Source organism: Bos mutus, chromosome 28 (assembly GCF_027580195.1).
Source record: "Bos mutus isolate GX-2022 chromosome 28, NWIPB_WYAK_1.1, whole genome shotgun sequence".
In the NCBI taxonomy this organism is placed as follows: domain Eukaryota; kingdom Metazoa; phylum Chordata; class Mammalia; order Artiodactyla; family Bovidae; genus Bos; species Bos mutus.
In genome coordinates this window covers 40406948-40420210 of record NC_091644.1, presented here as the reverse complement: position 1 = coordinate 40420210, position 13263 = coordinate 40406948, and the positions used below count along the sequence as shown (strand labels likewise).

The window sequence follows — 13263 nt, the reverse complement described above, 5'->3', positions numbered from 1 at the left end:
ATTACTGATTTCTTTTACTTGTGTTAAATCTTCCTCAGGCCTTTTAAACTTCAAGGATCATCCTTTGTGAGGCGCTTAGGTGTCACAACTAGAGGATGTGGGAACACACAGAACCTAATACACTTTTTATTTTCCAAAATTTAAGAATTCTTATTTGTCTACCTATCTATGAAGATTGCTACCATTCCCTGGAGGGTTTTATATATTCCATAAAAAAATCATGAGTTCTCTTTAAACATGCTCTAAACCTGCCAACGCTTGGGACTGTGCTGAGTGAAGCCAGGTGACCACGTGGTCTCGGAGGAGAAAGATGCTATGAGCACCTTTCGGTATCTTTGGTTTGGGGACCTGTGAACTGTGTGTCAAAATCTCCCACTTTTTTTTCTACCTGGCCCACTAAAGGAATTTTACTCTGAAACCAGTGATGGAAACAAAGGCCCTAAATGTAATGCAGAAACATCTCAGATTTTTTTCAATTGTTCGAGCAAGTCATTTTTTTGTACCTCCAAGTTGAAGACAGAACGATGCAGCACATTCAGGGTCCTCCCCGACCTAGGAAATATATATGAATTGTGACATGAATCACACCTAAAATGTGCCTATTAAGTGTCATCTGTCTCCCAAGGCTGGATTAAGATTCTGGTCTCAGGAGAAGAAAGATTCTGAGACAGGCCCAATTTTGAGACATGGAGAAGCTAAAGCTATCAGAAGGAGAAGCCTGTGACTGGTAATTACATGGAGAAAAGGGGCAGTGATGAGGTCTCACGAGATTCACCGTGAAAAGATAGGCTTGCCAACCCTTCCTCGCACTGTCCTTGGTCCAAATTAGGAACCAGATCCAAATGAGTCTGTGAGCAGAAGGTCAGATGCTTGCAGGAATAATGATGGTGAAACTTCAGGAGAATACACATGCCTTCTGCATATTCTAGTTCCACCTCTGTTGCTATTTAAATATCTGGTGCTACCCGCTTTGGCAGCACTAACCTAACTTCCAGTCCAAGACATGAAGCTAAGTGAAACACCTAGGCAACCCCAAGTAGTCCTCATTTCTCGCTCAAGACGTCTGCTGGGCACAAGATTTCATGTGTCCACTCTCTAGTGTGTTCCAGGGTCAGCCTGTTGGAACTATTCTCAGAGACAGATCTGCTTACTGGGGCTCTGCTGAGTGATTAGAAATCACAGAAGGCAAAGGATGATGGACATCTGCCTTGAGTAGACACAACAGAGATAACCACACAGGTCATCCCACACTGCAGTAACCAGTGAGAGTCAGAGACCCCAGGGGTGAGCATCTTCCCAAGGACGACCAGGTCCTTAGAGCTGCGTCTCTTGGTGGGAAGGGAGGAGAGAGTCCCAAATTTTGGGGGGAAGACAAACTAATTCAAATTACTCCCAGCTACCTTACTGACATTTTGTCATTCTATCCATCAAACTGACAGAATATTTTTCTGAGTAGGTTGCTAAGTTTAGAAACTGGAGGAATCACATGCCCTGATGGTTCAATGGTAAAGAAGCTGCCCGCCAATGCAGGAGACATGGGTTAGATCTCTGGATCTGGAAGATACCCTCGAGAAGGAAATGGCTACCCATTCCAGTATGCTTGCCTGGGAAACCCCATGGACAGAGGAGCCTGGCGGGCTCTCGTCCATGGGGTCACAAAGAGTTGAACTCAACTTAGCGACTAAAAAACAACAACAACACGGCCAGATAAGATTTCCCTTGAGAAGAGCAAACAGCAAGGGCCATTCTCACTGCTTTTCCTAGGGGAGTAGACAATGAATTCAAGTCAGGCAGTTTTAAACTTGCATAGCGAACAGTCTCTCCTGCCTGTTTTCAACTGTGCCTTTGAACATAGTAAAAAAAGAATACAGTTCTGTAGGAGGTAAGTGGAGAGATAAATCGGCATATCTAGATAATAGAACAGTAGTCAGCACTAAACGGAAGTGAGCTATCAGGCCGTGGAAAGCCATGGAGGAACACTGGGTGCATTTTACTAAGTGAGATGCTAAAGAAGCCAATCTGGAAAGGCTACCTCCTGCATGATCCCAACTATACGACAATCTGGAAAGGATACAACTATGGAGATTACCAGAAGTTAGGAGACAGGGATGAACAGGGCGAGCACAAAGGAATTTTAGGGAGATGAAAGTATCCTGTATAGAACCATAATGGAAGATACGTGTCGTCATGCATTTGTTCAAACTCATGGAATGAACGACAAGAGTGAACCCTAACGAAAACTATGCACTATGGGTAATGAGGATGTGTCAATATTCCGTAACGCACCCCCACGATGAGCGGTGTTGTTAATGGGGAGACTGTGCCTGTGGGGACGGGGGTGTGTATGTGGGAATCTATGTGCCTTCTGCTCACTTTTGCTGTGACACTAAGATGGCTCTAAGTAAGTAATGTTCATTAAGAAAAAAAGTTAAACAAAAAAGAGCATATACAGTTGACCCTTGAGCAATGTGGTGGTTAGGTGTGTGGACTTCCCATGCAATAGAAAATCTGTGTATAACTGTATAGTTGGCTCCCATATCCGAGGTGCCACATCCCCTGATTCCACCAACCGTGGAGCATACACGACTGTGATATTTACACTGGAAAAAAATTTGTGTGTAAGTGGATGCCTGCAGTTCAAATCTGTGATGTTTAAGGGCCAATTGTGCGTTCTCCACGTGGAAGCAAATGAATGTAAGAATGTGAGAACTATATTAACATTTATTCTGTAGATTTCACCATCACACCACAAGCATTTTAAGTGGAAGATATAACATTTGCAAGAAAATAGTTTCACTGGTTTCAGGAGAGCTTTCAAGAGGCCATTAAAGTCATCTATTTACAAAAAAGGACACACATTTGCAGAAATATTAGGGTATTAGAATATGTCTGTCTGACCTTCATATCCTTATCAAGAAAGAGTATAAAGGTTTCTCCAGTTTGGGCAAAAGGACTTTTCGTAACAAGCAGGATATTATGTTACTTAAAGAAATAGATTAAGAATTTTATGAGACCAGGTTCATTCCTAATTATGTTAAACATTAGAAAGATTATTAGAGCTTTTATGTCATTTAGCCTGGGATTTACATATGAAGTTCAAATTGGTTCTAAAGGATTCTAAAGATAATGCTTTCTATGATGAAATTCAAAAAACAACCAAAAAACCCCTGATGACAGATATATTTGATTAGATCCTCATTCTTTCTGTACAACAGAAATTAACTATGAACAAAGAAAATAAAGCTAACTAATGTTAAAAAAAAAATCACCCTTCAACACTGACATGTTAATAAGGAACTAACACTACATAAAAAGGAAAGATTTTAGGATCTGAAGGAAAATCATTTAGAAAGTATCTAGTCAACTGTGGCTAATATATAAAGAGTGAACTGGACACAGAGAATCTAAGTGGTGGGGCTTGGGCCCATGCATCCTGATGCCCCGGCGCCACCTTCACCATCACCATTAGCAGGTCTCAAAGATTAGGAAGCAGCAGACACAGAAGGTGAGGAAATCAACCTTCATCCCTGCATGCTGACCACCAGGAAATCTGCCCCATGCCACCATTTTTTCTTTATAAAATCGAGTTTTAGACATTTTTTTCTTTATAGACATAATAGCCCAGTTATAGTAGAGAGGTTAGTTTTTGCCTTGATAAAAATGTTTAATGTGGGATTTTCAATTTTCTGCAAAATTGGCAGTAGTGCTTAACTTTTGAAAAAAGTCCACTTTGGGGCTTTATCACCTTTCAGTTCAGTTCAGTTCAGTCACTCAATCGTTTCTGACTCTTTGCAACCCCATGGACTGCAGCACGCCAGGCCTCCCTGTCCATCACCAACTCCCAGAGTCCACCCAAACCCATGTCCATTGAGTTGGTGATGCCATCCAACCATCTCATTCTCTGTCGTCCCCTTCTCCTCCTGCCCTCAATCTTTCCCAGCATCAGGGTCTTTACACCTTTAAAAATTACTAAAAAAACCCAAACACCCAACCAAATGATATATATAGATTAAAGAATAAGCAAGTCCCCCCAGCCTCTGTAAGAGACCCACCCCAGAGAGCCCGCGAGGCTGGCGCGGTCCGCCCCGGGCACTCACTGCGTAGGCTCCCCACACTGGGCACAGGCTGGGTCCGGGGTGGCAATGTGCTGTGGTAGGGAGGGGTGGTGCTGAACAGGATATCGTTGGGCAGTGCCTGGTCAAGGATGGAACTGCGGGAGCTGCCAAAGGAAGAGCCCCTGCGATGGCTGCAGATGCTCTCGTCCGAGAGGGTGCGGTACAGTGAGCGCCGTGGAGACAGGTTCCCATAGAACGAGAACTAGGGGTTCACACGGGGGAGAGAGGAGAACAGACATCAGAAAGCTGGAAGCGTGGAGCTCACCTAACTCGGGTGGGTCCCGAACCTGCCCTGTGGGCATCTCTGAGCTGTCCCCAGGAAGGCGCAGGGCTGCAGCTCAGGGATGTTACACCAGGCACTTGGGTCACAGACGCAAACAAAGGCTTCCTGCAGTTACTGGATTTGAATGTTTTCCTCCTCTGACGTTCTGTGAAATATTACCAGGAATTAGACATGCACAGCTTTATTAATTCTGAAATGTTAAATGGCAGCTCCATTACCATATAGCCACGGCAGCTTCTGGAAATACAGAAGGTTGCCATTCAAGGCAATAGTTATTTGAAACCACACCGACTGCTGGCTTGATTTTAATTAGAAATGACTGCATTTTAATATTAGGTGATTTCTGTACCAATCACCTACATGTGAGCTTCAATCTAATCTAGGTAATAACATCAATTTTTTGAGCAGAGCAGCTTTCTAAATCGAACAAAAAGGTTCAAGAAAGACAGTATCAGTCCAGGAAAATCTTATTGTCTATGCACTTTAAAGTAACACTCATAAAAGTTTATTACCGTTACTGAAAATTGAGTTATAGTAATCAATCATAATTGGATTTAAAGAAACCATTAAAAGTATTGTTAAATCATAGATGGAGTAAGGAAAATTCATACTAGTGAAGCAAGCAGTCAAAAACTCAAGAAAAATTTAATCAAATCTGAGTTTCTAACTCATATTCTGAACCACATTCCTTATTCCTTTTGCATCAATACTAGTAAAAGCCAGAAAGTTTGTATCAAGCAAATATAGAAACGGCTATTTACGTTTGTCAATGCAGCCACAAGGCTAAAAATATTTCTATTGTATGTGTTCCTTCCATTCTGTCGACGCTGTCCAACTGATGAATGGGAACCAGAGTGTGTATGAACTACAAAGTTTACACCATGAAAAGAAGGCAGTTTGTCTTAGAAGAAAAAAAGAAAAATGTCAAGGAGAAGTTCGTTCCTATTAAAAGAAAAGGCATTTGCATTTTTGGTACAACAGCCTGCACCCAAGCTCATACAGTACCATATACATGATTGGATACAAGTTAAAAAACAAGAAAAAAAAGACTCATTCTGTTGAATTCTGCTGGGATTCCCTCTTCACACACGACCAGCAGGCTCTTCAGAACTCGATTACAGACCCATTAGATTAAAGCAGCTTTGAGGTAGCATCTCATTAGACTGTTACTCTCAGAACACAATTAGGTTAATTGCAGCATTGTTTTATTATAGGGAAGAGAGGGAGCACAAAGACTTGCTGTTTATCCTGATCACAGTCAAGACGGCAGTGCCTGACTTTTTTCTTTTCATTTGGACAAGAGAGTGCTCAATTAGCAGGGAGAAGGCTGCACTCCATTGCTGACTGCCGCCAAATACTTATGGGCACATCACATATCACCATTCGGGCCCTCAGGTACTTGCCAAAAGAGGAGACTGGGCTAGACTGCCTGTGAGCTCCTTTTCGTACCTTCCACACATTAACCAAGAGGCCTGAGAGACTGTAACAATGAATGACAACGCTAAAGCGAGTAAGGACACTAAGTGATCTGATGGTAGCAACAGGCGGCAGAGTACGTAACTCCTGCCCCTTTGTGGGACAGGATGACAACGCAGCAGGATGGCTTAGACAACCCACCCTTGGTACAGTTCTGGAGCAAAAAAGTCAGGTGGTGTGAGTTTTAACAGCTCCTGTTTCTGACTACCCGTCACGGATGGGTCCCGTGCGAGGCTGGTTCTTATGTCCGCTATAAGCCTGTAAATTCTGCAGTACACTTACCATTGCCTCCTTTTTGCAGAGGACAACACTCGGCCAAGAAGTTAAGTCACATGTACAAAATCACATGGCTAAAAAATAAAAAAGCAAATCACAGAGCCAATGTACAAAATCACATGGTGAAAAGGAAAAAGAAAAATGAAAAAAGACACGCCACATGGCCGACCGTCCTCGCAGCTAAGAGGTGAGGCCATGCCTGCCTGCTTGGAGCTCCCTCTATCCATCCAGAAGTCTCCCTTCCTGACCTCTCGCAGCCTTACTCTGCTTCCTGGTGGAATAACAGTGTCAAAATGGCCCTGGGAGTCCTGGCGTCTCTTTAGGCGTTTCCTTAGTGTTTCTGGTAACTTCAAAGCTACACAAAAATCACTGACCTTCCTCCTCCCCTCCTCCACCGAGGGGCTGTCGGGAAGCATCAGTTTCAGAAAGTCTTCTTTCGAGAGCACGTGCTGAGTTTCTGAGACAGCATCTCCCACCACTGCTTGCTGCTGAGCTGCCGAGGACAGCAGGTCCATCTCGCTGTACAGCCTGGGAGGAAATTAAGATGGGTCATCGGCATATGTAAAGCGCCTGTACCCTTACGGACTAAAATCCATTCTCCACCTTCAACCACCACATTCACACACACACACACACACCCAGCTCTTAATTATTGAGCGAGTTCACTTTAGCCACATCTCCTCTGGATCCCCATGCTATCTCACATGTATGAAATGAGCTCAACAGCAGAGTTAGGGTTCTGAATAATTCAGAGACAAATCAGATCCCCAAAGCCCTGAATGAGAAAACAGAGTCAACTTTTCAAACAAGGCTGTGTGTTCCCTTTCCTAATCCGTATCAGAAAACACAGTTTCAATAATTCATCAGAGATTATCCTGTGTTCTTTGAAGGAAGCCTGGTGCTTCTCAGGAAATTGAGAGAGCCTTTCTCTTGTGTCTGGACAAACACACCCCACCGCCCATCCAGCAATACAGAGCGCAGGACTCTGGGGAACTTGACACTGAAGAGTAATCGATCTGGGCACATGCCAAGCATTTTTATTATCAGCAATTTCACAGAGCCGCTTCAATAACTAAAGAAGCTGTCTCCCTTATCAGTGTATAGAAATGTATTTATGGACAACAAAAGACTATCTACCTGAATTACTGTTTTTGCTGCTTTTCCAGGGAAAAAACTGGGGAGTTATTTTTTAAAAGCTTTGGTCTGAAACATTGCTGAAGACATGGTGAGTATAGAACCAGGGGCTGGACTGTCAGCAGAGATGGATGGGCCACGTGACCCAGAAATGTGATGCTGGTCCAGGGAGGCAGGCCACAGAGGATGACCTGTGTCACCGTCCTGTGTCACAGAGGTGACCCTATTTCTAATGCAAGGCTATTGCGTCACAGGGGAATGGCTTGCTGAGAAGTTATCAGGATATGACACACACAGACATGCTCAAAATTAAGAACTATTTATCTGAAATTGCTACAGCTCTTGCTTTGTTCTCGAGTTAGGTGCGGCGTCCCAAACTTTTTGGCTCTGGAAGCACCAGCAATGCTGATGACATGAATATAGCGACTGGGGCAGAAACTATAAAAATCTCTAAATGTGACTGAAGATCTGGTTGGCTTGCAGGATGGCAGGGCATGAAGATGGAGCTAAAAAAGAACCCAAGACCCGGGGGGATAGGGGTTCTGCGCAAAAGCCATGTGGGAAAACAGACCCTGGAGTTTTTGTGAAGAGGGCTTCAGATGTGTGCAGCTGTGGGCCCTGAGATTTGGGGTGGAGGCATGCAAGAGCTCCAGGCCCTATTTACTCTGGGAAAGACAGAGGGGAGAAAAACCCAAACCCAGGTCTTCCCAGTAACTGCTAAATGAAAATGTAATACCTAGAGTTGCTGATACATGTACTCTCCCAGTTTCCCCATGTTTTTGAATAAAATTGCTAGCGTTTTCTGCTAACTTAAGTGCCTTTATTAAAATTACCAAACGATATGTCAGAGAGTGGGCTTCCCAGGTGCTGCAGTGAAATAACACATCTGTGAACTGCCTATGAAATACTGCCGTTAGTAACTGCTACACTTTCTCTCCTCCCTGAGATGGGGTATTCTTGAAAATGGGACGTCGGATGTAATTAGCTTTGTATCTCTAATGCCTAGTGTAATTCTCCACGTGGGTAAACCCAGCATGGTGGTGACCACTACCATGTATCTAGAGTATTCTCGGGACATTGAGGGTCTGAAAATGGTATGAGCTGCACTGTGCTCAAGGCACACGTTCACGGCTGCTTAATAATGAGCCAGGAAGCAGCTCTCGTTTGCTGCACTTTAAAACATGCTGCTGCTGCTACGTTGCTTCAATCCGACTCTGCGACCCCATAGATGGCAGCCCACCAGGCCCCACCGTCCCTGGGATTCTCCAGGCAAGAACACTGGAGTGGGTTGCCGTTTCCTTCTCCAATGCATAAAAGTGAAAAGTGAAAGTGAAATCGCTCAGTCGTGTCTGACTCTTAGCGACCCCATGGACTGCAGCCTACCAGGCTCCTCCGTCCATGGGATTTTCCAGGCAAGAGTACTGGAGTGGGGTGCCATATTAACAAAAATAATCAACAAGGGTCTACCTGTAATATGACTTTGTTATTTAGCTGCTAAGTCACGTCCAACTCTTTTGTGACCCTATGGACTATAGCCCACCGGGCTCCTCTGTCTGTGGGATTCTCCAGGCAAGAATACTGGAGTGGGTTGCTATTTCCTTCTCTAGGAGATCTGGCCAACGCAAGAATTGAACCCGAGTTTCCTGTGTCTCCTGCATTGGTAGGTGTGTTCTTTACCACTGAGCCACCAGGGAAGCCCCAGAATATAACTTTATGGGCAATTTCTGCATCATGAGAAACTTCAAGGGGGCACAACTTATTTATATTTTGTGTACACTGAGACACGAATATTTGCTAGTTCTCAGAGGGACACACATGATGCTGGCTGATCTTTTTTAAAGTATATCTTTCAGTGATTTGGTAACACATTATTCTGACAAATCTCAATACAGTTGGCAAGTCCTGGAGGACCACAGTCATGATACATTACCATGTCTGCGTGAGATGGACGGTACATCTGACAGGATGAGCAGGGCCCGTGAGAAAAGCCTTGAGGAGGCCTGGGTTCGAGTCCCAGCACCCAGCTGGTGTGATGAGGAGAAATAACCCCTCTGCCCTCCAGAGACACGAACCCCTCACTCACAATACTCCCCATGCTGGCTCTATTTTATGAAGTCAGTGCTGCTAAACGAGTGTTACAATGCACCAATGCTGAGGCTCTCTAGGGAGAAATGTCCAAGTGGGTTCCTTCACCCTTTCCTGGCTCTTCAAGGAGACCCTTAGGGAAGATACAGCACCTCAATGATGTGCAGAGAACTTCTACAAATAACTGGTGGAACACAGGAGCCTCAGAACGGACCCCTGTGAAGCACCGGAAAAGTATCAGACAGAAGTACCAATGTGACCCCAGGAACATGTGTTCATAAAATGTGGTTATCTCTAAAAAATTTCTTTCTAAACAACTTCTTTGCAATTACTGGCATGATGGGTTTTTCTGAAAAAAAAAAAAAAAAAGACTGCATATTCAATTTTCATTTTATTTTAAATTCCTATTATTTTTTTAAAAATGAGTGATATGATGATCTTTTACTTATCTATGTTTTGATGCATGGCATGTGAGATTCTCCAACCAGGGATCAACCTCTGCCTCTTGCATTGGTAGCGTGGAATCTTAACTTCCGGACCACCAGGGAAGTCCTCTATGTTCAAGTTTAGCATTAAAATTAATTTTAATTTAGAAGGCAATATCATGCTAGACATATTTAAAAAGTGGGGTCATTTCTTAAGGGAAATAGTGATCCTAGCTCATGGGCTAAACTTAAGATCTAGAAGAGCTCTCTGAAGATAGCTGTAGGTCTCGTGCACCGTTCACGCTGATGCCACAAGCCGACACAGCAAAAGACTGATGTCATCATTTAGTGCATGTGAAGGTTAATTTTTAAGGCTGTCCTTTAAAAATGTGAGCTTCCCTGATAGCTCAGTTGATAAAGAATCCACCTGCAATGCAGCAGACCCTGGTTTGATTCCTGGGTTGGGAAGATCCGATAGAAAAGGGATAGGCTACCCACTCCAGTGTTCTTGGGCTTCCCTTGTGGCTCAGCTGGTAAAGAATCTGCCTGCAACGTGGGAGACCTGGGTTCGAAGATCCCCTGGAGAAGGGAAAGGCTACCCATTCCAGTATTCTGGACTGAAGAATTCCATGGACTGTATAGTCCATGGGGTCCCAAGGAGTTGGACACGACTGAGCAACTTCCACTTTTTTCACATCAAAGAATAAGCAAATCACCAGCTACTATAAATGGCCCTGACCAGCCTTGACTTGCATTCTCAAAATGTGATTGCTTTGTCTCTTCAAAGACATGGAAGTTTTCACACATGTTACGGAACTGGTTATTAGTATTTTTTATCTTTTCTTTTTTCCAACAGATACAAAACATCCCTCCCTACTTGCCCCCACAAATGTGACAGCTGAAAGGGAAATCAAAGTCATGTTAAAATTCGGGGGAATAGAGACTTTTCTGTAAGGCTAGGGTTAAGAATGCACCTTGCAATTCAGGGGACATGGGTTCTATCCCTGACTGGGAAACTTAAGATCCCACATGCCTCAGGGCAACCAAGCCTGAGGGCAGCAAATACTGACCCTGCATGCTCCAACTAGAGAGTCCATGTGTCTCAACGAAAGATCCCGAGCGCTCAGCTAAGACCTGATGCAGCCAATCAATCACTTGATTAATTAACTTTTAAAAAATTAGGTGGGATTTTTTTCTTTCGTGCTATCACACAACATCTTTGGAGACGGTAATGGCAACCCACTCCAGTACTCTTGTCTGGAAAATCCCATGGATGGAGGAGCCTGGTAGGCTGCAGTCCATGGGGTCACTAAGAGTTGGGCACAACTGAGCGACTTCACTTTCACTTTTCACTTTCATGCATTGGAGAAGGAAATGGCAACCCACTCCAGTGTTCCTGCCTGGAGAATCTCAGGGACAGAGGAGCCTGGTGGGCTGCCGTTTATGGGGTCGCCCAGAGTCGGACACAGTGAAGTGACTTAGCAGCAGCAGCAACAACACCTTTAGGAAACACACAGGCTTTGTGGGAATTCACACTGTCCTTGACCGTAGTTATTTACAGGATCTATACTCACACCATGGGCTTCTCTGGTGGCTCAGACGGTAAAGAACCTGCCTGCAATGCAGGAGACCTGAGTTGAGTCCCTGGGTTGGGAAGACTCCCTGGAGAAGGGCATGGCAACCAACTCCAGTATTCTTGCCTGGGGAATCCCATGGACAGAGTAGCCTGGCAGACTGCAGTCCGTGGGGTCACAAAAGAGTCAGACACGACTGAAACGACTTAGCAAGCATACTGAGACCATCACTAGCACACAACCCTGATTTTTCTATTGCAGACAGATTTTTGAATATAAAAATGAGGAATAGAAATCTGTTTTAAAGTTACATGAGAATATCAAGGAAAGAGAGGACTTTTCAAGGCAAACATAAATGCCAACATTTAAAGAGTTTTACAAAGACACTTCTCAATTATTCTGTTTGAGAAGATTTGTTTCTACTGGGGAAAAAATACATTAGCTTAGTCCACGCCCCAGACACCCAAGGCTGCCACCAGATACCACCTTACCCCTGACACTCAGCCACTTCAGGCTCCTCAGGTGGTGGGCTGTCTTCCGACTTCTTCCAGCCGATGATGTATTTGTTCACTGCCCCCTGCCTGAGGTAGGCCTTGGACATGGACCCCGGGGCCTGCTGACCACTGCCGTGAGACACGATGTAGACTTTGGACGTATCCAGAGACCCGCTGCTTTTCGAACAGTGAGCCGAGGGGCTTCCTGAATGGTGTGAGCCACTGGGGAGATAGACAGACCGAAGCTGTGATACGATCCGATCTCAGCAGTGGGCACGTTACCAACCTTGGAGCCACCATGACTCCTGTCCTCTGTGAGCAAAACTGGGCAGGCGTGGCTGTCTCTCTGCTGAGCCTTTCTTTCCACAGGCTGAGGATGTTCATGTGCAAAACTATACGCCTGTGGCCAGAAGGATGTTCCAAGCACAATTAGGAGAAATCTAATAGAAAAATGGGCGCCACACCGATGCCTCCAAAGAAAAGAAACTCCAATGGTAAATAAACATAAGAGAAGGGGCTCAACCCAGGGAAATGCCCGTGCAAACCATAGCAGGGTATCAGGCATGTTCTCCAGATTGGCAAAAATGGGACAGTCTGATGATGAGTGCCCAGTGTTCACCAGGATGTGGGGCAGCGACTCCTCCCACTGCTGGTGGGAGTGAGAGTGGCAGACAGTTTGGAAAGCAGTCTAGGCATTACCTGTAAAGGTGGGCAGCTGCTTAGCCTATGAGCCAGCAGTTCTTCTCCTAAGCGCACACCCGGGCCAAGCCTCTGCATGGGTGTGGCTGTAAACAGGCAACGGAAGTGCTGACAGAAGCACTGATTCGAACAGCTCCCCCATAGAGGCATCGGCACTGAATGGAGGGTCAATTAGCAAACATGGGTGAGGAAACAAAAAACTCCAGGGAAACACCAGGAAGGACTGGGCAGAGGCTGTGGACAATTGGGGTGAACTTCCCAAACAAAGTGGAAAAAGGAGCAGGTCACACAGAAAGGATCAAGCATGGCTCCATTTTTAAAGTGAGTTCATAAACAGGTGAAACTGAAGGATATGTTGTTCAGGAATGTACGAATCCGTAGTGAAATGTAGAGAAAAGCGAGGGGGATGGTCATTGCCAAAGCCAGGCCAGGGGCCACCTTGAGGGGGAAGAGAAGGGCTTGTGACCGGACAATACTCGGGGATCCTGACACAGTAGAGTCGATTCCTCAATCCAGTGTGGGTATATGGATGCTTGCTGTATTACTGTGTGATATGAAATAATATTCAAAAGACAAAATCCCTAAAAACAACTTAAAGGTCAGCTGAAGCCAGAAGGACTAATGACTCCCATGGGCTGTATGACCATCCCTAGAAATATAAAAACCTAAAGATCTTTTTTTTTAAATTCAGGAAAATCAAGA

General features: G+C 44.7%; 1 protein-coding gene across 1 annotated transcript in view; it reads right to left on the bottom strand.

The window, feature by feature from the left end:
• Positions 1-13263, bottom strand: part of SIPA1L2 (signal induced proliferation associated 1 like 2) — a 245437-nt gene that overhangs the window by 22527 nt on the left and 209647 nt on the right. The window contains exons 17-19 of the mRNA XM_070364870.1: positions 11860-12084; positions 6525-6678; positions 4098-4317 (exon numbers count right to left, since the gene is read on the bottom strand). Of these exons, the coding sequence (XP_070220971.1) occupies positions 4098-4317; positions 6525-6678; positions 11860-12084 (599 nt within the window). The remainder of the gene's footprint in view (positions 1-4097; positions 4318-6524; positions 6679-11859; positions 12085-13263) is intronic.